This window comes from Podarcis liolepis (assembly GCF_965112155.1).
Source record: "Podarcis liolepis genome assembly, chromosome: W".
NCBI classification, from domain to species: domain Eukaryota; kingdom Metazoa; phylum Chordata; class Lepidosauria; order Squamata; family Lacertidae; genus Podarcis; species Podarcis liolepis.
In genome coordinates, this window is record NC_139568.1 from 34,624,780 (window position 1) to 34,650,001 (window position 25,222).

At 46.9% G+C, this 25,222-nt stretch overlaps 1 protein-coding gene across 1 annotated transcript in view; it reads right to left on the minus strand.

Moving 5' to 3' along the window:
- The window catches only part of LOC310697843 (putative helicase senataxin), a gene marked incomplete at its 3' end in the record, with an annotated part of 174,631 nt that overhangs the window by 15,845 nt on the left and 133,564 nt on the right, over positions 1-25,222 (minus strand). Inside the window, exon 7 of the mRNA XM_083484467.1 lies at positions 24,542-24,713. Coding sequence (XP_083340593.1) covers positions 24,542-24,713 — 172 coding nt within the window. The remainder of the gene's footprint in view (positions 1-24,541; positions 24,714-25,222) is intronic.

Consider the following 25,222-nt stretch of genomic DNA (forward strand, 5'->3'; position numbering starts at 1 on the left):
GATAAAGATCCGGCGCTTCAGAGTGCAGATGCCTTTATCAAAGCGATGGATGCATGTTTTTTGTCTACCATTGATGTGGATCTTGCCCGACGGGAGATTCATGGACTGAAACAAGGGAGGGCGAGCGTCCGGCAGTACCACGCCCGCTTTTTTGCGCTGGTCAGTGCATTGGAATGGGACCGGGACTCGCCCCCAGTCAGGGACCTGTTCTGGGAGGGTCTCAGCTCTGCTGTGAAGGATGAAATTGCGAGGGGGGAGAGGCCCCGAAGCACGCAGGAGGTGGTCCAAAGGGCGCTGACTGTGGGGGTGAGGCTGGAAGAACGTCCATGGTGCAGAGATGAAGGACGTGGAGGGCGCGAAGCAGCGAGAAGTTTCTCTTTCGTTCCAAGGGAAGCAGCGCGTGCGCAATCCACACCTCCGCCAGGAGGGGGAGTGGAACCTATGGAAGTGGGAGGCGCCAGGGCTCAGTCAGCTAGCAGAGCCTCTGCACCGACAGCAGTCAAGACTAAACCTCCTAGAGGGACCAGGAAGTGTTACTTATGCGAGAGCCCTCAACACTTGGCGAAAGAGTGTCCCCAGAGGAGCTCCAAGCACACTGCAGCCTCCGCAACGGTGAAAGTGGCCACGCAATGCAGCGAAGCTCAGCAGGGAAACGACGATGTCTGGCTGGAGACAGAGGCACTGGGGCCCAGCCAGACGCATCAGTGAAGCAGTCCCCAGCGATATTGCAACCCACGGACCCCCTCCCACCCAAACCAGTAGTGCAACTCACAGCGTCTCTCCAGCTACCCAATGGAGTCACCATCGAAGTGCCGCTTTCTGTGGATTCTGGAAGCAACGCAGACTTTATAGCACAGGATTTTGTGGAGCAGCACGCTATAAAGCTGCTGCCTGCCACTCTGCCCCTGCAAGTCGTCACAGTGGATGGCAGAGAGTTGCTAGGGGGGCAGGTGGTGAAGCAGACGCCACCAATGGTGATGCAACTTGGTAACCACAGGGAAGTCATCAGTTTTAATGTCACCCGACTGTCGGACACGCCCATTGTGTTGGGCATGAGTTGGCTGGACAGGCACAGTCCAACGCTGGCTTGGTACCAGAGACAGCTGATTTTCGGCTCCTCTTACTGCGCAGAACACTGCATCCTGCCCAGGCAGGAGGGGGAGGAGGAGGACTCACAACTGCAGTTGGGAACGTTGCAAGCAGTTCCCCACAAATACGCGGACTTTCTGGAGGTCTTCTGCGAGAAAGAGGCAGACAAGCTACCACCGCACAGGCAATATGACTGCAAGATTGACCTCCTGCCAGGGGCGACGCTGCCGAAGGGGAAGCTATATTCCATGTCTGAGGACGAACTACAGGAACTCAAACAGTTCATCGATCACAATTTGCAGCGCGGTTTCATCCGGGAGTCCAGCGCAGTAGGGGGCAGTCCTGTTTTCTTCGTGAAGAAAAAGGACACGCCCCAAAAAAGATTGGTCGTGGATTACCGCCTCTTAAACAGAATGACCAAGCCCTCCGATTTCCCTATGCCCAGGATTGACGACCTGCTGGCGACGGTGCGCAAGGGACGCGTGTTCACCAAGTTGGACCTGCGAGGAGCGTACAATCTCATCCGCATGAGGGAGGGCGATGAGTGGAAGACAGCCATGTTCACGCCTCTGGGCACCTACGGATACAGAGTGATGCCGTTTGGTTTGCAAAACGGTTCTCACTGTTTTCAAGCTTTTATGCATCACGTGTTGGCGGGACTCCTCTACAAGAAGTGCGTCTGCTTTCTGGATGACATCCTGATATTCTCTGACTCGCAGCAAGCACACGACCAGGACGTTCGGGAGGTGCTGAAGAGGCTGCAGCAGCATAGACTGTACGCCAAACTGGAGAAGTGCCAGTTCGACACGACGGGGGTGGATTTCTTGGGTTACAAGCTGTCGGACAAGGGGCTAGCCATGGACAGCGCCAAGGTTCGTGCGGTGTTGGATTGGAAGAGCCCGCGCAACCGGAAAGAGGTCCAGAGGTTTGTCGGATTCGCCAATTTCTATCGCAAGTTCATCAAGGGGTTCGCGATGCAGACGGCAGCTATTACGGACACGCTAAGCTCCAAGAAAAAGAAATTCATCTGGACGGAGCAGGCGGAGCGGTCCTTTCAGACACTCAAGCGTCTCTTCGCGTCGGAAGAGCAACTGCTGCATATCGACCCCGGCAGACCGCTGAGGGTGGAGACAGACGCGTCCGATAGAGCAGTGGGAGCGGTACTGCTGCAGAAGGACCCGCAGGGGGTCTGGAGGCCGGGGGCGTTCTACTCCAGAAAGCTCAGCAAGTCGGAGCAGAACTACACCATCTGGGATAGGGAGCTGCTTGCCATTCATGCAGCTTTCAAGGCGTGGAGGCACTTCCTGATCGGCGCCAAGCACACGGTGCAGGTCTGCACGGACCACAAGAATCTGGAGCACTGGCGCACGGCTCGGTTCCTGAACCAGAGGCAGATCCGTTGGGCGGAGTTCTTTGCTGACTTCAATTTCCGAATTGAGTACGTCCCGGGCGACACCAACATCATGGCGGATGCCCTGTCCCGAAAACCGCAGTACCTCGAAGAGGCGACGCCAGCGGCGGCCATGCACATCTTCGCGCCAACAGCGTGGGCGTGCGCTTCAGCCACAGTAGACCTGGATGCGGTGCGACGGGCGTTGACGGACGACTCATTCGCGCAGGCGAAGATGGCAGAGGTGCACAAGGGCACGGCGAAGGGCGACGAGTTCCAGATACGAGACGGCTTGCTCTTACGTAAAGGGGCCGTCTACGTGCCGGGAGACGAACTTCGCGCCCGGGTACTGCAGCAGCTGCACGACGCACCCACGGCCGGGCACTTTGGCACAGAAAAAACGGTGGAATTGGTCGCAAGAGACTTTTGGTGGCCCAGACTGAGGGGGGAAGTCGCGGACTACGTCGCGAGGTGCGACACCTGCCAGAGGGCCAAGCCGGTGCACAAACCACCGGCGGGACTGCTGGAACCGCTGCAAACGCCGTTTGAACCATGGGAGAGAGTGGCCCTGGACTTTGTCACGGATCTCCCCAGCTCGAGAGGCAAGACAGCTGTACTAGTGGTGGTGGACTTGTTCACCAAGATGGCACATTTCATACCGTGTGCGAAGGTGGCCACGGCAGAGCAAACAGCCAAATTGTTCATAGATCACGTGTTCAAAGTGCACGGGCTGCCGCGGTCTATACTGTCCGACCGCGGACGCCAGTTCATCTCGAATTTCTGGCAAAAGCTGATGGGCTTCCTGAACGTCAAGATCAACCTGACATCGGCAAGGCACCCGCAGACCAACGGGCAAGCGGAGAGGGTCAATGCCATCATGCAGCAGTACCTGAGATGCTATGCCAATCAACAGCCTGCGACGTGGGTGGATTACCTGCCGCTCGCCGAATTCGCCTACAACAACACGAAACACGTATCCACAGGGGTGACGCCGTTCTTCGCCAACAATGGGAGGAATCCCAGAACCTTCCCGGGACTGGACAGAGTGGGGGAAGGGGAACCACAGACGACGGACGCTTTCGCATCTGAGTTGCAAGAGGTCCACGATCAACTCAGACGGCAGCTGGAGCTGGCGAAGCACGCATACAAGGTCCAAGCTGACAAGCACAGGCGAGTTGGCGAGGAGATCCGAGTGGGAGACTGGGTCTGGTTGGCAGCCCACGCGGTGCCGACCCGATCGTTAGCCAAGAGGAAGCTAGGGCACAAGCAACTCGGTCCATACCGAGTCGAAGCGCAGATCAACCCGGTGGCTTTCCGGCTGGTGCTACCAGAGGGTTCCAGGATGCATCCGGTGTTCCACAGGTCGGTGCTCACTCCCTACAGGGCACCGCACAGGTTCCAGGAACCAGGAACGGCACCGAGTCAGTCTCCGGAGCGGACGGAGGTGGGGAGATTGCCACAGCAGGACCCCATCAACGAAGTCACGGAGATTTTGGACTCCAGATGGGGGGAAGACGGAGTAGAATATCTACTAGCAAGGGAGGGCACCCGGGCCAGTACTAATAGCTGGGTGCCGGACTACGCCTTGGAGGAACCCCTGCTCAAGGATGAGTTTCATGCCCTTTTCCCACACAGACCTATGCCAGCGGGCTTCTTCGACGACTGGTTGTTCACGCCCACGCTTTCCTCCAGCACGTTCCATGGCTTCGACTCGGAAGGGGAACCCGCACCGCGCACACGTTCCCCAGAGGGGTCACCGGAGGGTTCGGCGTCCGACAACTCGTATTGGTGGGACGATCGGCCAGAGGAGCAGTGGCGCCGGAAGTGGCAGGAGACACCAGGTCCAGCGACAGACGCAGAGACGGACATGGACGTTTGCGGGGAGGACCTTGGTTTCGAGCACGGCGGCACCGAAATGGAGGCGGAGGAGACCACCGTTGACGAACGCGGGGAGGAAGACTCGGAGGTCTTCAGTTGGCGGCCAGCAACGGGGAGCGAACTGTATCCGACATTCACTCCCGTGATGACGGAGCACCCACCAACCACCCTTGAAAGCGGGGAGGGGGGAAGGGGGGGCTTCGAGGGGGGGATGGATGTCAGGGGTTCAGGAGCAGAGACGCAGAGAAGGGAGGAGACAGAGAGCGAGGGGGAGGAATACGAAGGAAGGATGAGTGGGGATGACGACCCGAGATCACCGAGCCTGTCTAGCGAGTCCGAGGATTCCCAGAAGGGAGCGCCAGCAGCCAGAGCAAGGGGGGAGAGCAGGGGGACACCCCAGGAAGAAGGGTCCAGAGAGGGATCAGAAAGCAGCAGTTGGAGATCAGGACCCACGTTCCCAGCCGGGAGCAGCGGGGAGAAAGGGGACCAGATATCGGGCTCCGGAAACTTTCAGAAGGAGGGAGGGCATGAGTCAGGAGTAGTCACGCCCACCTCGGGGAGCGAGGAAACGATCAAGAGGAAAGTGGAGAGTTGGGCGCGCGCGCCAAGTTCAAATGTAACGGAAGCTGGCGCAGTCAGCAGCCCAGAGAGTGAACCGGGTCCCAAAGCCCGCCGCAAGGAGGCGGAAGGGTCAGGGGGGTCCGCGTCAGAAGAGAGTAGGAAGGGAGAGACCCAGGGGGGCAGGAGGACCCAGAGACGGAAGGAAAGGCGCAGGAGGTGGAGCAAGGCTAGGGTATTAAGCTGGTGCGCTAGAGGCGGAGACTCAGACGGGTCTTCGTCGTTCTGACCTAGAAGAAGTAGGGCTGCACGTTGCAGTTTGGAAATGGAACCTGTAATCCAATAAAGACTCTTTGAAACTGAACGCTGGCTGACTTGGTCCTATGTGAGCTGGGACTGGGCGGCAGCCCTGACAATAACATTTAGGGTTAATATACTAAATATATATATATATTCCAGTAACAAGAAGCCGAAAGCACCAGCCTGAAGATGACGAGTGAGACCTCGTCGAAACGTCGCCTAGACACCCCAACTTTTACACGGGAAGACACCCGAGGACACCAAAACCTCCATATATATATATATATATATATTTGCTTTCGTAGATTTTCACGGGTACAGGAATGCAGGTTTTGGTGTCTTCGGGTGTCTTCCCGTGTAAGAGTTGGGGTGTCTAGGCGACGTTTCGACGAGGTCTCACTCGTCATCTTCAGGCTGGTGCTTTCGGCTTCTTGTTACTGGAACAGAGCAGGATCTCAGTGTTTGAGTTCCTATAAATACTGTTGAGGGGGTGTGGTATATAGCCTCCAACGTTCTGGGCAGAGGGGAAGTTCCCAGGTTAGTGTGTCTTTTCTTCTTTTGTTCCTTAATTACTTGAGGGATATCTTGAGTGATTTCTTGAGTGATATTCTGAGTACCACTTAGGTGGGTCATTGCACAACTAAGTGCAGTACAGCCATCTTCTCAGAAAAACTCTTCACAAGCTCAAGAGGTCAAGACACGAAAGCTTTAGCAACTAATCCACACTTAATGACCCACCTAAGTGGTACTCAGAATATCACTCAAGAAATCACTCAAGATATCCCTCAAGTAATTAAGGAACAAAAGAAGAAAAGACACACTAACCTGGGAACTTCCCCTCTGCCCAGAACGTTGGAGGCTATATACCACACCCCCTCAACAGTATTTATAGGAACTCAAACACTGAGATCCTGCTCTGTTCCAGTAACAAGAAGCCGAAAGCACCAGCCTGAAGATGACGAGTGAGACCTCGTCGAAACGTCGCCTAGACACCCCAACTCTTACACGGGAAGACACCCGAAGACACCAAAACCTGCATATATATATATATATATATATATATATATATATATATAAAATAAATAAATAAAAAATAAAAAATAAAAATAAAAAATAATAATAAAAAATAATAATAATAAATAAATAAAAAATAAATAAATAAATAAACAAGTTGAAATTGTTTAGAAGTCGGATCCCTTCTCCCAAATTCCTGCCAGTGTAGAACGTACTGAACTTGACAGACTCCCATCTGCGGGAGGCAGTTAGCTAATAATATCCCTGCAGCCACATACACCCTCAGGTTTTGCGGATAGTATCTGATTTGCTTACGCATTCTAAAGTTGCTCAGCAGTCATGGATTCCGGAGGAAATCAGCAGTCCACCACTGGCGGCGACCAGCCGGTCCCCTCCACAAGTAATGGGGGCGCGCAGGCTTCAGCCGTACCTTATGATCCTCAATCTTTACAACAGTTTTTCAGGATGTTCGAAACTCTTTATAGGCAATGTAGACCAGGGTCCTCGGCGCTGCCCGCTCTAGAGCCTTCGCAGGACGTAATACCTGATACTCCCCCCTCCAACCAGGGGCTGTCAGGGCCCTCGGCTACAGTGACGGCTGGGGCACAATCGGTCCCACCAGCAGCCGGTGCCCAGGCGACTGCATCGACAGCCGGTGCTCAGCCCGTTGCCGTAGCTAGTGGCCGACCCGGTACGCGGGCGCAGTCCGCCCGCTCTAAAAAAGCAACACAAGCTACCAGTAAAGCCAAGGCCCCAGCAAAGGGCAAAGGTAAGGGGAAGGCACCCAAAAAAGGGAGCGGCAGTAACACCATCTCTCAAGCTATAGGTATACCAAGTGCCTTTCAGGAGCAGCAGGCGCGCAGTTCCACTGAGGACAGCGCGGGTTCTGGTTCCGAAGGGGAACTGGGGGAGAATCAGCCATCTCAGCCATTGGCCGACGCCACTCCCGGCGTGCCACAAGGGGGTAAGAGGAAGTCCAAAAAGAAGCACACGTCGGCAAAAAAGAAGAGGAGCAGGCATTCAGACACCGAGGAGGAGGAATCAGGTACGTCCTCTTCAGATTCTGATTCTGAAGGGCCAATGGACGGCTATTGGGGTATTGGGGAGTCCAACCATGGGATCCCCCTTTGGGCTCATGAAAGGAGGGCCAATTCCCACCGAAAGGTTTTTAACGGGGTTTTGTATTGGAAGGATGGGACATTGGTAGAGGACGTTAAGGTTGCTACCAATCAGCCCACAGACTTCATTCTGGGAAACCACTTGTCACATAGGAAGAGGAATAAGATCCTCAACGGGGATTACGTGGATATGTTTACCCTGCTCCCCCCAACAAAAATAACAGGAAAAGGTGAAAAAAGACGCTCTTATGGTAGAAGGAAATATAGATCGCCCAGGGCGGAGCGCACATTTGAGAACTGGTTAGACGGGTACCAGGTTTTCATGGGTGTAGTTTGCGCAGCTTACCCCCACCGCGCCATGGATTTAGTAGCTTACCAGGCTCATGTGAGGCGAGCTCGGGCCCTGGCAGGTGAAATCGCTGCTTTGACGTACGACGAGAACTTCCGGAGGAATGCCTCTCTCCACCCCACCACTCAATGGGACCTCACAGATCCTAACTACTGGGGCGAGGATGTAAACCCTTACATCGAGAAGAAGAGTCAGGAGGCAGCAAAAGTGGGTAAGATTGAGCCAAAGAAGCGTCGACAATGCTGGGAGTTCAACAGGGGCGTGTGCTCTCGCCCCTTTTGTAAGTATCTACATGAATGCGAGCAATGCTGGGGTAATCACCCCGCTTCCGCGTGCTTCAAAAATAAGCCTCAGCCCTTTCGGGGGGGCAGGGGGTACTTCCTTAACAATCCCAGAGGTGCCCCCGGTGCATCCCGTCAAGGGCCCGGCAATCGCCAGTAACACTGACCTAGTTTTGGCATTCTCCCCTATTCGCCTGCAGCCCCTCAAAGTCCTATTGGAACAATACCCAGATAAAACCGCGGGGAAATACCTCTGGGAGGGGTTTTCTACGGGATTTAGGATCCCGGTGGCCACCCCACCCAACTCCAGGGAGGCGGATAACCAAAAATCTGTTAGGGAACGGCCCGACATAGTCAGAAAGAAAATAGAGAAAGAAATCAGGGCAGGCAGGGTTGCAGGTCCCTTTCTTGAACCGCCTTTTCAGGGGCTTCACCTTTCCCCGCTGGGCATCGTGCCAAAGAAGGCACCGGGGGAATTCCGCATGATTCACAACCTCTCTTACCCGAGAGGGGGTTCTGTTAATGATGCGATTCCTCAGGAGCTTTGTACAGTGAAATACGCCTCCTTCGATCAGGCTGTAAAAATGATCCGTCGATTCGGTCAGGGGGCGTTCCTAGCAAAATGCGACATCGAGTCCGCCTTCCGCCTTCTCCCAGTTCACCCAGACGACTTTAAATGGCTGGGCTTTAAATTTGACGGCGCGTATTTCATTGACAAGGCTATGCCCATGGGCTGCTCCGTTGCATGTGCAGCCTTTGAATCTTTCAGCACATTCCTGGACTGGGCCCTACGCAACAGAACAGGGTCTTTTGGCGTATCACACTATCTTGACGATTTTATTTTGGCCGCAGACAGTAAAATACGGTGCTCCACTATGCTAAAGGCTTTTACATCCCTAGCCGGCGAATTAGGGGTACCCCTAGCCGCCGGCAAGACAGAGGGCCCAGCCACATCCCTAGTCTATTTGGGTATCGAGTTGGACACCGTGGCCCAAACTTCCCGCTTACCCGCTGAAAAATTGGTGGCGCTCAAGACAATCATACAACAGCTCTTGCCTCTTAAGAAAATAACATTGAGACAGATCCAATCCCTGCTAGGCCATTTGAATTTCGCTTGCAGGGTTGTTGCCCCAGGGCGGCCATTTTGCGGCCGTCTGGCTCGTTTGGTGGCGGGCCTCAGAGCCCCTCAACACAGGGTGCGCCTCTCCAAGCAGGTAAAAGCTGACCTGGGGGTTTGGTTGCAATTCCTAGAAAAGTACAACGGGATTTCATTATGGCAGGATACCCTGCTCCTTAATGCTGACCTCCAAGTTCAATCAGATGCAGCCGGGTCCTCTGGTTTCGGTGTTTATTTTCGCGGTCAGTGGTGTGCCAAAAGGTGGCCTGCGGAGTGGCAAGGGCAGCCCATCACCAGGGATCTTACCTTCTTGGAGTTCTTCCCGATTGTTGTAGCGGTGCATTTGTGGGCGGATCAATTTCGTAATCGCAGGGTTTGTTTTAACACCGACAATCAAGCAGTGGTAGCGGTCCTTGCTAGGCAATCTGCACGGTCCACCAGAGTGGGTAACCTATTGCGCGCTTTTGTCCTTCTGTGTTTAGAACAGAATATTTACTTTTCAGCCAAATTCGTGCCTGGCATTAATAATGACATCGCGGACGCTCTATCTCGTTTTCAGATGGAGCGCTTCCGCTCGTTAGCGCCAGAAGCGGACCAATCATCGATGCCTTTCCCGGAGCATCTCTGGAGGATTGGGAGCGAGACATAATGAAGGGAGTATTCGGTGCAGTGGCCCCGTCCACAATGAGATCGTATAAGAAGGCTTGGGTCGATTTTTTAAGATTTCGCGCACGCATCCCTGGCTCTAGTAGTCACACCACTCCCTCAACCAGGGAGGTCCTCCGCTACTTGACACGCATGAGGGAGTTAGGCCGGGCTCCTAAGACACTCAATATTCACTCAGCAGGGATCTCGTATTTTTGTAAAACATTTTTCGAGAAAGACCCCTGCGCAGCCTTCATTGTGCGCAAAACTCTGGAGGGATGGCGCAGACAGCAACCCCCATGTGCGGACAGGAGGCGGCCCGTAACTTATGAAATTCTGTTTAAGATTCACAAAGTTCTTCGTGAAATTTGCTGGTCAAAGCACGAAGCGCGTTTATTCTCAGCAGCGTTTTCCATAGCTTTCTTCGGCGCCCTACGTGTAGGCGAGGTAGTATGTGAAGGGGATGCCACCCAGTCTCAGAGGGGAATTTTGATGAGCGACCTGACCCTTTCTAGAACCGATCTCATAGTGCGGGTGCGGAGCTCAAAGACAGATCAGCAGGGCAAGGGGGCCCTGCTCTGGCTGCCGGCAGCTCTCGGGAAGGGCCCTTGTCCGGTTCGGGACACGAGGCGTTTTCTTTACCTAAGGCCTAGCGGACCCGGTCCGCTTCTGATACATGCGGACGGATCCCGCCTTACTAGACACCAGTTCACTAGGGTTATGCGGTCGGCATTGTCGGCTTGTGGTTTCCCGGCATCAGAATTTGCTGCTCACTCCTTCCGTATTGGCGCAGCCACCACTGCAGTACATATGGGGCTCCCCACGGAGAGGATTAAAGACTTGGGGAGGTGGAAATCTAACGCGTACAAGGCCTATGTGAGAAGCAACTTGTGACTGCGTGTTACACCCCTGACCTCCGCCCACTTTTCTATTTGCCTTTCAGAACCCACGAGATTGCGCATTTGGTTGGTGGGCCACAGCATCTTGCACTGGGCCAAGTTTCATGCCTTGAGAAGCGGTCTGGGCGGCAACCTGAGTTTACATCCCAGGGTGGAGCTGGTTTGGATAGCGCGTAGAGGGATGCGCTGGAGTGAATTCAAACCAGCCGTGATGGCCAGGGCTGCGGCCGAGGGTCCGCCTGACGCCCTAGTGATTCAATTGGGGGAAAACGATCTCGCTTATCGCAAGGCGATCGATCTGAGGTGGCACATTTTTGATGATCTGACCGAGTTGGTAATTGCATACCCGCATATCACAATAATTTGGTCCTCGTTGCTTGAGAGGAGGACATGGAGAGATTGCGTGAGCCCAGTAGGAGTCAACAAGGCGAGAAAGGTTTTGGAACGAGCGGTGGAACGTAGAGTGGCGGCTCTGGGCGGGTTCGTCATCAGACACCCGGGCATCCAGTTCAGCAACGAGGCCCTCTACAGAAGGGATGGCGTGCATCTGTCAGATGCAGGGAACGATCTATGGTTGGGTGATATCATAGCGGGGATTAGGTCCTGGGTTCAGGGGTTTCCATAGCAGGGCGTAGGAGTTGGTTACAGGTTTGAAGGTATTGGCGGCGAGCTTTGCTCGAGTGGCGGTTAGGCATTGGCTGGGGTTCAATTGTTATGCAAATGGATGGGGGGGGGAGGAACGCCATCACCTTCCCCCAGGAAATGGGGTAGTCCGGTACAGGACTCCGAGGGGCGTTGTCTTGTCCGAAACCTACCTAGGTAAGGGCCCCCGGCACGCCCCAAGCGGTGACACCCGTGGGATCCTAGTTGGCGTACTCCAACGGGGGCCTCCCACGGTTAGTGTTAACCCTTCCCGGACATCATGCCGGGTAGCGGATAGGAGCCAATGCCTAGGGCCAATACCTTCAATTCTCTAATCAATAAAGTTGTGGCCATTTCATGCCCATTAAACTTAAACATTGTGTCCTGTGTCTTTCTTTCTGGGGGAGGGGTTTTGACACGCAAAGCCATTTCCGACTATGGGGAGGAGAGGGGGTTGCGGTCTAGCCCCTCCTCCCCAAGCGCGGGGGCTAACCTTGGCCCCCGCGAGAGTTGGGGGAATCCCTGGGCGTGCTCGCGACCCCACCCGCCTATCGGCGGGCCGGGGGGAGGCGTGGCTTAAGGTATTTTAAGCCGGGCACGCCCAGGGTCCGCCCTCTTCACTCCCGACCAGCTGAGAGGTTTTCCCATCCCACCCACCCTTAGACGTTTAGGTAGCCGTAGGTAGTCATGACCTTGCTATGGACTTCGGTTGGTCGCCGCAAGGGGCCTGGTAGGAATTTTTCCAAGTTGGCGATCTTCCGCCATTCTAGTCGTAGCTATAACTGGTGGATGCGTTTAGCTAAAGTGGCTAACGTCTCTCATTTTTGTCTGAGTGAAACATATGATATGCACACTACCTTAGGAAATTGTATACTCCCTGTTTGTACACAGCCTTTCCATATGGCACATGCCACAAACATGGGAAAGTGGTTTTCTGGCTGCCTTTCTAAAGGTATCATTGGTTATACTAATCTCCATGATTGGGGAACAGTGACAAAAAAGTTACCTCTGGATGCAATATTGTTATACACACCTAGAGTTGCAGCACCACCAGACACCTCTTGTGCTCAGATTGTGAATTGCAGTGAGAAAGCAACTCGCTGTCTGGACACAGGAAGGCCAACTTGGACTTGCTCACGTGTTCAACAGATTACTTTTAATTATGCTCATGTGCGCTTACCAGATAGCTGGTTTTTCACGTGTAATCAAAGAAGTTATAATTACATTCCTGCAAATTTATCTGATACTCAGTGCTGCCTCAGCAGACTGGCATGGGTCCTGCCTCGTTGCTCAATTTTAGAAAAGAATAGGCAGAGGATGTTACGCTCTCCTTTAGGAATATCTGCTAGACATCGTTATGTGATACAAGAACACATACATGAACATGAAGAGAACACAGTACCCCTGCTACCTTAACCTCTACTATCTTAAACTCTTCTTACAAAAAAAAATAAAATTAAAAAATAAATAAATTTTAAATAAATAAAAAACGGTGAGATACACACTCCTCCCAGAGTCTTGCTGGTTCAAGCCTCTGTGTGTATTTTATTATCAGAGTCTAATCCTTCCTTTGCTTTGGGAACACCTCATCCAATAGCATATTTAACCAATCTTGAAATACCAAAACAGTGAAGAGCTTTCACTCTGACACCTTATGAGGAGAGAAAATGCCCCTGCAGTTCTGTACACATAGAAACAATTGACCATGTTTTCCTCCACTGCCAGTATTACACAAACATACGTGTTAGTTTTATTCTGCCAATCATACACAAATTCCCAGGACACACAAGGCAGTTCAATATCTCCTTACTGCTCCTTACATACGTCAGAGGATGGTATGTGCCGCACAGGTCTAAAACAAAGGGCTTGATTTACATGTTTTATGTGTTTTTATCTACTGTTTTTATCTGCTTCTATGTTGGTCTGTGATCCATGAAGGGGTGTTAAGATGCTACACTCAATATGCCAGCAAGTTTGGAAAACTCAGCAGTGGCCAGAGGATTGGAGAAGATCAGTCTACATCCCAATCCCAAAGAAGGGCAGGGCCAAAGAATGCTCCAACTACCGCACAATTGCACTCATTTCACACGCTAGCAAGGTTATGCTTAAAATTCTACAAGGAAGGCTCAAGCAGTATGTGGATCGAGAACTCCCAGAAGTGCAAGCTGGATTTAGAAGGAGCAGAGGAACCAGAGACCAAATTGCAAACATGCGCTGGATTATGGGGAAAGCTAGAGAGTTCCAGAAAGACATCTACTTCGGCTTCATTGACTATGCAAAAGCCTTTGACTGTGTTGACCACAGCAAACTATGGCAAGTTCTTAAAGAAATGGGAGTGCCTGATCACCTCATCTGTCTCCTGAGAAATCTCTATGTGGGACAAGAAGCTACAGTTAGAACTGGATATGGAACAACTGATTGGTTCAAAATTGGGAAAGGAGTACGACAAGGCTGTATATTGTCTCCCTGCTTATTTAACTTATATGCAGAATTCATCATGCGAAAGGCTGGACTGGATGAATCCCTAGCCGGAATTAAGATTGCTGGAAGAAATATCAACAACCTCAGATATGCAGATGACACAACCTTGATGGCAGAAAGTGAGGAGGAATTAAAGAACCTTTTAATGAGGTTGAAAGAGGAGAGCGCAAAACATGGTTTGAAACTCAACATCAAAAAAACGAAGATCATGGCCACTGGTCCCATCACCTCCTGGCAAATAGAAGGGGAAGAAATGGAGGCAGTGAGAGATTTTACTTTCTTGGGCTCCATGATCACTGCAGATGGTGACAGCAGACATGAAATTAAAAGATGCCTGCTTCTGGGGAGAAAAGCAATGACAAACCTAGACAGCATCTTAAAAAGCAGAGACATCACCTTGCCAACAAAGGTCCGTATAGTTAAAGCTATGGTTTTCCCAGTAGTGATGTATGGAAGTGAGAGCTGGACCATAAAGAAGGCTGATCGCCAAAGAATTGATGCTTTTAAATTCTGGTGCTGGAGGAGACTCTTGAGAGTCCCATGGACTGCAAGAAGATCAAACCTATCCATTCTTCAGGAAATCAGCCCTGAGTGCTCACTGGAAGGACAGATCCTGAAGCTGAGACTCCAATACTTTGGCCACCTCATGAGAAGAGAAGACTCCCTGGAAAAGACCCAGATGTTGGGAAAGATGGAGGGCACAAGGAGAAGGGGACGACAGAGGACGAGATGGTTGGACAGTGTTCTCGAAGCTACTAACATGAGTTTGACCAAACTGTGGGAGGCAGCGGAAGACAGGAGTGCCTGGCGTGCTCTGGTCCATGGGGTCACGAAGAGTCGGACACGACTAAACGACAAAACAACAACAACAATGTTGGTCTACTGCAGTGATTTCAAACAATGTGCTGTGACACCCTGGGGTGCCTTGGATGATGGTCAGGGGTGCAGAGAGCAACATGGGCCTCTATCCCTCTTTCCTTCACTCCCTCGCATCTCTGCCTCCCATAGGCTTGCAGAGCTGTTTGTTGCAGCAGCCCTGGCTACAAGCTCCCCAGGCAAATGGTGCCTCTGGAGCTAGCCGGGGGGTACTTCCCAGGCCTCTGTGGGGCAGTGTGAGAAGGCATCTCTCTTTGGGGCAGGGGGGCAGCTCAAAGACCGGGGCGGCGGCAGCAGCTGCCTGGAGAACTCCCAAGGAGAGGGGAAAGGAGGCTGAGGGAACACTCCTCAAGGGAGGGTGTTTGAAAAAGGGTGAGAGGCTGCCGGCTCTGCAGACAAGGGGTGACATAGCTGGGGTCCTGAGGACTTCTGGTCTTGGGAAGGAGGCGTGAGCAGACACGCTGAGAAGCTCCGCAGCATGAATGCAAGGAGAAGTATAAATTAAAGGTGATTAAAACCTATTTAAGGATTTATGGACTGGAGGAAGGTTTTGGAGGGAACTTAAGAACAATTATATCTGAGCTTATCAGCATTTTAGCAGCTGGGCAATATCAAACGTCAAAAAGACGCGGAGGGCTTGCTGAGGGCTAGAAGAGCATGTCAAAAAAATAATACAGTCTCAAAACAAACAAAGCGAGACGCATCAGCTCTAACTCCCCCAAAAGCCACAGAAAGAAAGAAGAGCTTTGACAAAAGAGCAACGGAAATGCAGGAAGGCCAAATATTGTCAGAGTCACATGAGATGATTCACTTATTACGGTCTATTAAAGAAGACATTGGGGAGCTTAAGACAGAAATGTCAGTGATTAAACAGGATACATCACAAATGAGAATAGATCTACAAGTTTTAACATCTCATATGAACACACTTGAACAGCGTGTTAATGTCTTGGAGAAAATGTCATTTGCAACATAAAGCCTGATGGACAAATGCTTACTCCAGTTGGAATCTGATATCGAAGGAAAAACCTTAAAATTTTAGGTCTTAAAAACCTTCCTCCTGAAGGAATTCAGGTAACTGAATATATAGAGAGCTGTTTAATGGAAATGCTGGAGCTACAGCTGGATTTAAAGGTGGAGATAAATGGTGTTAAAAGTTTTCCACTGAAAACCAAGAAAGCAAGAGGGGAAACATATATAACAATAATTCAATTTGCGTGCACAAGGGTGCGAGATTATATCCTTAAAACTTTCCGGGAAAAGTCGAATGCTAAACCCCTTGAATGGAGGGGAAATATAATTTCTATTTTCCCGGACTATGCTACAATGGTGGCAGAAAAGAGACGACTATTTGCTCCTGCTCACAAGCTAGCAAGGGAATTAAAAATACAACACTTTACAATATACCCAGCTACTTTCTGCTTAAAGATAAATGATGAACTGCGCCGTTTTCAAAACCATGATAATGCGATAGCCTACCTCCAAGCAATAAATTGTGGATAAAGAGCCATGGTGAAGGGTAGGGGGGCTTTTCCTTTTTCTCCTACTCTAATTGAAAATGGTGTGGGGGTAATGCCCTCCATTTTGAAGCTCTTCTTTGACCTGACCTTTCTGCTTGAAGAACCTCCAACTCATGTTGACTCACCATCTGAACAAAGTATCTTTGGCATAGAGCCATGAAACTCTAGATATATTAGTAATTTAATAATGGTGGAATTCTATATACCCTCGGGTTAATAGTCAACTGGTTTTATACCACTATTAAAGTCGAAATGCCGTGGAAATATTGATTTGTCATTCAATAAGTCTCAAACCATGTAATTATATGTTGTTTACTTATGTATATACCGTATTTTTCGCTCCATAGGGTGCACCGGATCATAGGTTGCACCTAGTTTTGGGAGGAGGAAAACAAGAAAAAATTATTCTGAATCCCAGAAGCCAGAACAGCAAGAGGGATCTGGCTTCTGGGATAACGTGTGGCTGTTCTGGCTTCTGGGATAACCGCGCCAAGCCTCTTCAGGGCAGCGGGATGAAGGCTTCCCCTGCCCGAAGAGGCTGTGCAGGGCTAAGACAGAAGCCAGGACAGGCGCGTCGCTGGAGAAGGAACAGAAGGAGTCCCTTCTCTTCCTCCTCCGGCTTCGCATGACAGGCGCGTCGCTCAAGGGGCGCTGCGCAGAGAGAGAGAAGGCGCAGCGCCCCTTCAGCGAAGCTGGAGAAGGAACAGAAGGAGTCCCTTCTGTTCCTCCTCCGGCTTCCAGGTCAGGTGCGTCGCCGCGAAGCCAAGGAGCCTGCATTCGCTCCATAGGACGCACACACATTTCCCCTTCATCTTTGGAGGGGGAAATGTGCGTCCTATAGAGCGAAAAATACGGTAAGTTGATAATCAAAAGGGGGAAATGAAGCAAATCGACAATTCCTTTAAATCCTTATGTGCTAAGTCAAAAGCTCCCAATCATTATATTGGTGAAATTAGGAGCTCGAAGGGGTGAATGTTTGCGTCTTCTACAGAGCGGAAGTCATGCATTTTTTCTTTTTTTCTTTTGTTATCTATTTGTGTTTTATTGTTAAGTGTACTAAGTGTGAGGAGAACCTGAGCTTACAGGGTTAAACAGCTCAGTTCGTATGTCCTGCCTTCTGAGGGGGCGGAGAGATCCTACGTCACACATCCGGGATCTGTTTCTTTGTTCTGTTATTCTGGCTTCGTTTTTGTACGGAACAGAGATGTACTTTTTACCAGACACTGGGTGATGATTTATACTGCTGTAAATAAACGCTTCTAGATTAGAGAAGCTGACTGGACTTTTGATTTCTGCACGCTAAAGGCAAGCACAGAGGGCAGAAGGCTAAAAGGCTAAATACGCTGTGTTTACTCTGCTGTGCTCAGAGGTCCGGGGAAAGCAGATATGAACCACGGAAGCCTGCAGGACCTTTACCCTGAGCAATATTTCACACTAAGTAGTTTTCTTTTTCCTTTTTTATCGTTAGTACTGTTACTATTATTATAAATTGTTGGTCATTTGTATATATTTGTGCCTACCTTTTCAGAACTCTTCCTATTTGTAGCTAGAGCTATTTCCTAGTTTCCTCTCTTTTCTCTCTCTATCCCTCTTTGAATATTTTCAAATACTAATTATTTGATTGGAAATACTTAAAATTTAATTACAGGGTGTATTAAATTGATCGGGTAGTATCTGCTCTATATATATTTAGATATGTAAGAAGGTGAATTAACTTTGTTTCACAATCCATATGTATATCCATATACAAGCACGGTTAATAGATGTCTCTAATTAGAGTGATAATAATTTGCAATATATTTGGTTCATACTAAGCCTTCCCAAGACTTTGCCAAAGATAAAAATAGAGGACAAGAGACCCTATAGATAAAAGCTGCAATTTATAATATGAGAATTATAGGTATGGATGCCAAGGGATTAAAGGAAAGGAAAAAACAGATCCTAACACTTAACTATTTTCAGTCATTAAAGGCTGATATAGGACTATTACAAGAAACACATTTGACAGAACAAGGGGCACAAACTTTGAAAAGTCAATGGGTAAAAGAAGTTTTTTCAACAAATCTAGATGAAAATGCAAAGGGACTCACGATTCTATTTAGGAAAGGCTGGTCTTATGAAACGCAAGATATAATAAGAGAGGAAGATGGTCAGTGTTTAATAACTGTAATTAAAACAGAAGGGATAGAAATAGCAATAGTCGATGTCTATGCCGCTAATACTGATGACCATTAAATTTATTCACAACTGTTTTAAGAGATTCAGCTCTTTATCGTATCAGTATCTGATAATTGGTGGAGACTTTAATGAAATTTTAGACCTGCAGATGGACGGCACTTCTACAGCTAGGAAAAAAATGACGAAGGTTAGAGAGAGACAATTAATTATTATATGATATACTGGAATTTAGTGGATCCATGGAAACTACACCATCCTAAGGAAAAATCCTATACATATTTTGCAGGAATTCACAATACCCAGCACAGAATTGATTTTTTTTTAACATCAGCATCACTACACTCCTTTACTAGCCGATGTGACATTGATATTCCCATTATAGCTGATCACTCAGCAGTAATATTGGAATGTAATCTATCCAATACCCAGGAAGGTATGAGGAGATGGTATCTTAATATATCATTACTAAATGATAAAAACTTCATTCAATATATAACGCAAGATGCGCAAATATATTTTAAAAATAACTCCAAATCATTAATGCCAAGACTGAAGGAATGGGAAGGCTACAAAGCTTATATCAGAGGGAAGAAAATATCTTTCTCTGCCAACAAGGTCAAGATGCAAAAATTAAAAGAAAATAACCTAAAAAAATCTTTTAAAACATTATGGGGCAATATGGCAAATAACCCATCTAGGGTTACATATGAAAGAATACAACAACAAACACTAGAACTGAATAATATACTAGCTCAAAAAATTGAGTTCAGCTTATTATGTCTAAGACAAACATATTGGGAACAGGGAGAAAGACCGACAAAAATTCTAGCTAATCATCTAAAGCAGAAGAAAATGAACCAAATAATACCTTTAATAAGAAAGGGGGGGGGGTCACAGCGACCTCATCAACAGATATAAATAACGATTTTTTAAAATTCTACAAAAAGCTATATGAAGGGCCAGAAAATATACCAGAGGATGAGGTGGAAAACTTTTTTCAGGATATCAAACTACCAACCATTGAAGAATATCACAAAGATATGCTATCAGCCCCCCTGATATTGAGAATGAAATAGAAACAATGGGTAATGGAAAATCACCTGGACCAGATGGTTTTCCTATAGAATAGTATAAAATATTCAAAAATTTATTAGTCCCCAGACTTCTAGAAGTTTATGAGGAAGCAATATGAGTTTATGAGGTATAAAGGTGTCTATGCTGCAACATTTAATGAAGCTTTCATAATAATTATACCAAAACCTAACAAAGACCCCACTGAATGTGCAAATCACAGACCAATTTCATTAATGAATGTCGATGCAAAGATTCTGAATGCAATACTGGTTGAAAAATTACAAAAAGTCATCCAAGACTTGGTACTTAATAATCAAACAGGTTTTATAAAAACAAGACAAGCCACAGATAATGTAAGATTAACAATAGATTTGATAAATTTAAAGAACAAGAGGAGTTTATGATAATGTCACTAGATGCAGAAAAGGCTTTCGATAGAATCTATAACGAATTCATAGGGATCGTGTTATGTAAATTTGGCTTCCCTACAGAATACTGTAACTGGATTAAAATGATTTACAAAAATCCAACATCTCGGACTGTTACAAATGGTAGAATATCTAATGTGATTAATCTAAAACGAGGAACAAGACAACGATGCCCTCTCTCTCCATTACTATTTAATCTATGCCTGGAACCACTAACAAGAGTAATATCAAGGAGGTGAAACACAAGAAAGAAAATTACAAAATTGTATTATTTGCAGATGACATCCTTCTATTTATTACAAAACCAGAAGATACAATTCCAATAATTATGGAGAAAATAAAAACCTTTGGCTGAATATTGGGCTATTCCATAAATTGGACAAAATCAGAGATTTTGCCAATAGGGCATTGTATACAAATAGGCTACATTGTATAAAAACCATCAATTTTGGATGTGCAAAGACTTTATTACATATTTGGGCATAATGATTTCATCAGATGTTAACCAAATCGTAAAATTACATTTGAATCAAATTATAAAAGAAATTTATTTTGATACTGAAAGGTGGGGACCTCCAAACCTTTCCCTTTGGGGAAAGGTTAATGTCCTCAAAATGACTATTGTTCCAAAGCTTTTATACATTCTTAGAGGATTACCAATATATATTCCCAACTTATATTTTCAAAAAATAAATCAAATATTTAGATTGTGCCTGTGGGGTACAAAGCCACCAAAAATATCATTACACAAAATGCAACTTCCAACTAAGGAAGGTGGTTTTGGACTCCCAAATCTGGAATTATATCACCAGGCCTACCTGCTGAGCAAGACAAATTGTTGGAGAGCAAGCAGGAATCCCAGTTGGGCTACTCTCAAATATAGTTTCATTGAATCTCTTGTGGGGTGGACCAATCTCAGCTACAACTATAAGAAATATCCCATTAATCTGGAGACTATTAAAGCACCCATAAAAATTTCGATGAAGATATATAAAAATAATAAGGATGACCCTTACCAGCATGAGAAATTAACAATATGGGCCAACCCAAAACTAAAAATTGGAAATCTAGTACAGTGGTACCTCGGGTTACATACGCTTCAGATTACAGACTCTGCTAACCCAGAAATAGTACTTCAGGTTAAAAACTTTGCTTCAGGATGAGAACAGAAATCGTGTGGCGGCAGCAGGAGGCCCCATTAGCCAAAGTGGCATCACAGGTTAAGAACAGTTTCAGGTTAAGAACGGACCTCCAGAACAAATTAAGTTCCTAACCCAAGGTACCACTGTAATAATTTGGCAAAACTGGATGAAAAAGGTATTTTGACACTGAATCATTTAATTGATGAGAACTACAAATTTGTGGAATATAAGACTTTGCAGGTAAAGTATGGATTAACCAGTGAAATACACTGGCAATATATCCAATTAAAACATATGTTGGAAAAGCAGTTTGGCCCTGATGCTGTAGCAGCATCGGAAACACCCATGCTGTTACAAGATTTAGTCTCTGCAACAAAAACAAAAAATCCTACACTTGCCCTATATAAAACTTTACTTAACAGGAAGAAATACGATTTAGAATATGAAAGACAAAAATGGAGTAAAGAGCTAGGAGTACAGATAGCAAATGATATAATAATAGTAATAAATTTTATTTATACCCTGCTCTCCCCGGCCAGAGCCGGGCTCAGGGCAGCTAACATCAATAAAATTTCAGTAAATAATAAGGAAAAAAAAGAAAAGGCTTCTGGTTGGCCGTGCGATTAATGGCAGATGGGAGCTCTTTCGGAAGAAAGAGCCCCAGTGTTTTGAAGATTGGGGCGACCGCAAGAGTGTCGCAGAGCCCCCAAAAAACCTCAGCTCGGGCTTTCTGAGGACCTGGTGTTCTGGCAGGTACCCTTAGTGACTCCTCTGCTCCCCGGTAAGCTCTAATAAGAGCCCCGAGAGCGAGCGGGGTTGGAGACGCGGGTGCTGTGGAATTTACTCACTTTCTTCATAACGCAAAGCTCCAAGTCCGGCAATTGTGAGCGACCAATTTCTCCGACCAAATTATCAAGGATTGGACAATTGTGAGTAAAAAAGATTTTAATTTGGACAGTTAATTGGAACGAAAGGGATTTAAATTACGGAGGTCGATCCCTTCCACTGAAGTAAAAGTGAAAGCAGTTACCACTAACCGAAGCCGTAACTTTAAAAGACCTGTCAAAACTTCCAAGAAAATATGTCAAACCCCTCTTTCTGCAGGGGGAAGGGGGGAGAATTTGATTGATTTGAGACCCTGCTTGAGATAGACTTGACAGTGGATTAGACTCTTTCTTTTTAGAAGCGGTTCTCCCGGCAGGGGAAGGGTAGACTCCATTATTATGTCACAAAGGGAGCAGATACATTCAACTTTCGTTCTCCTCTTTGGGGATTACAAAGTAACTGCTGCTATCTGAGATTGTTAAAATAGCACACAGATTTTCTTTTACCCTCCTTGAACTGGATATAAGTGTTTGAACTAATTTTGTGGTTCCAAAAAAATAAAATTAAAAAAAATTAAAAAATAAAATAAAATAAGGAAATAATAATAATAATAATAAATTTTATTTATATCCCGCCCTCCCCAGCCGAAGCCGGGCTCAGGGCGGCTAACAACAATAAAACAGTACAAAAGTACAACATAAACAACATTCTAAAATCATTCATTATAAAAATGAATAAGACTTTGAAAGAGGGAAGCTGTTGGGCTGCCTGCTGCTGCCTGCGCACTAAAAATCTGGTGGACTCTGACTGGGTGAGCTGACCTTGAAACTTTGGAATAGCTATGGCTAATGGGGTAGATAAGTCTGAGAAAAGTAAAAGTAAAGATAGAAGACCTTCTAAAGCACCAACTTTTGAAGAGGAGGTGATGCAAATGTTAACAGACATAAGAGCAGGTGTGAGAGGAACTCAGCAGACTGTACAGGAGTTGAAACAAGAATCTGTAGATGTGAAAAAAGGCATTCAAGAGGTCAGGGAGGAAGTTGCTGCCCACGAAACAAGACTGAGGGAATTGGAAACAGTGAGAGTGCCTGACGTGGAGAAGATTCAACAGGATGCGCTCAATGCAATTGCTTTTTTACAGATGAAGGAACGGGAGAATCAACTGAGAGTAAGAGGCGCACCCCAATTGGAACAAGATAATCTTAAGGATTGACATTGGGTCTACATTACAAAAAAAGCTTGAAGATTAAAGATAAGCCAATTGTTTTGTTTAAGGAAATTCCAAAGCATTTTTTGAACCTAAGGAATAACTACGCAGACTTGGCTGGAACTCTGAGAAGGAAGAACATCTTTTTTAGGTGGGAATTTCCAGAAGGCCTCTCCTTTAAATTTCAAGGAAGGAAACAAAGAATTAGGACCGTCGAAGAAAAAACAGGGTTCCTGGGGGAAAATGCCAAGGATCTGGGATTGGAAAGTGAGCAGACGCCAGGGGCAGGAGCTCCTGAATAGTTTAAGATGGTATTGAGAATATACTCATGGAATGTTAATGGTTTGAACTCACGACCAAAAAGGAACCAAGTATACCATGTGTTAGCAAAACAGAATTTGGACATAATTTGTTTGCAAGAAACTCGTGTTACTAGATTACACAGAAAATTCCTTCAGAATAAGAGACTTGGTCAAGAATTCATTTCATCTGACAAAGTGAAGAAAAGAGGAGTGGTCGTTTACGTGAAAGAAAAATGGAATCCCAAAATGATGTTCAAAGATTAGGGAAGATATATTGCAGTAGAAATCAATGCACAAGGCGAAAAATATTTGCTGTTGGGAATTTATGCACCAAATGATGGCAAAGCAGAATTTTTTAAGAACTTGGAAACAAGACTTCTGGACTATTTGGATTATAAAATGATTTGGATGGGGGCCTGAATGGAGTTGCATCAACGCTTATGGATAAAACACAGACACAGAAAGTAATGAATGCTGGCAGATTACCAAAGTTTTTTTTGACATATGGAGAGTGAGAAATCCAACTGAAAAAGACTTCACATTCTATTCAGATACAAATCAAACAGAAGTGGGGTGCTTCTTGCCCCCATCTTTGGACAGTGTCCTTCTGGACCCATTAAGACTTCCTCTAAGTCATTTCCAAAAAGATTAAACAATGGGGGGGGGGCAGAATACAACCCTATCTGACCCCTCTTAACATTGTGATTTTGTTAGAGAGTTGCCCCAGCAACCTACATATTGCTATCACTATATAAGGCTTTTATAAGGTATAGGAGTCTCTTGTCCTCCATCACTGAATACAACTTTGATCATAATTTGGATCTAGGCATGGAGTCAAAGGCAGATTTTAGGTCCATAAAGGCCATATATAAATGGCCTTGGAGTGGTCCTAGTATATTTCTCTGCTAGGTGTGACAGCACAAGACAGTGGTCAGATGTTGAGTACTTCATACGGAAAGCAGCCTTGGCTTCAAAGGTTATGTTATTATCCTCAAGAAATGTTGCTAATTTAAAGCAAATGAAATGGGCATATAATTTCCCCATTATGGAAAGCAAACTAATTGGCCTATAGTTGCCAAGATCTATAGGTTGTCCTTTCTTGTAAATTGGCACCACAATTGTATACTTCCAGCTAACTGGGATTTTACCTGAATTATTTACCTCTGTGAAAAGAGAATGTGCAAAGTGCTGTATTTTAAAAATAATAATAAAAGGATAAAGGACCAACCTGATGCAACTTTGGCGAATAGTCTCTCTTGCTTTCTGATAGCTCGCATTGTTGACAATAGTTTGAAATGCCTGGATTGGATCAATGACCTGTCCCCATACTTTAGACCCAAGCTTATCCAGGATCACCATGAAACAGTGGAGCGCAGGCCAGAAAGGATTGATGCTTTCATCTAAAAAAAAACCCAAAACAAATCAAAACATGCTTAGATGGGAAATAGCACTTAGAAGACAATAAAAACATGTACATTTAAAAACAGTAAAGAAAAACTTGTTGGGTACAAGAGAAAAAATGTAAAACTCCAGTATCAGGCAACACCTTTTATCCAGACCAACCAAAACTTCCAAAAAATAAGTGAACAAGTTCTTTGGAAGGCTCCATCAGATTGAATTTCAACCGAGGATCATTCCACGCCAAATCACAAATCACCTGATTTTAATATTTGACCGTGCTCTCACAACTCAGATTTTCTTCAGTTTTTTTAATGTGTCATGGTACTGCCGGAGAATGCCAGGGAGGAGCAGGAACAGGCAGAGGGAGGTGGGCAGGAAGTGGCGATTGAGTGATCAGAGTGATCTGATCTCTGAGTGATCAGAGGTACTTATTGCGAAGAGCATTCACAAGCCATCACCACTATGAGATAACCTCAAATAAATTTTAAAAGATTTTTGGTCCAAAATT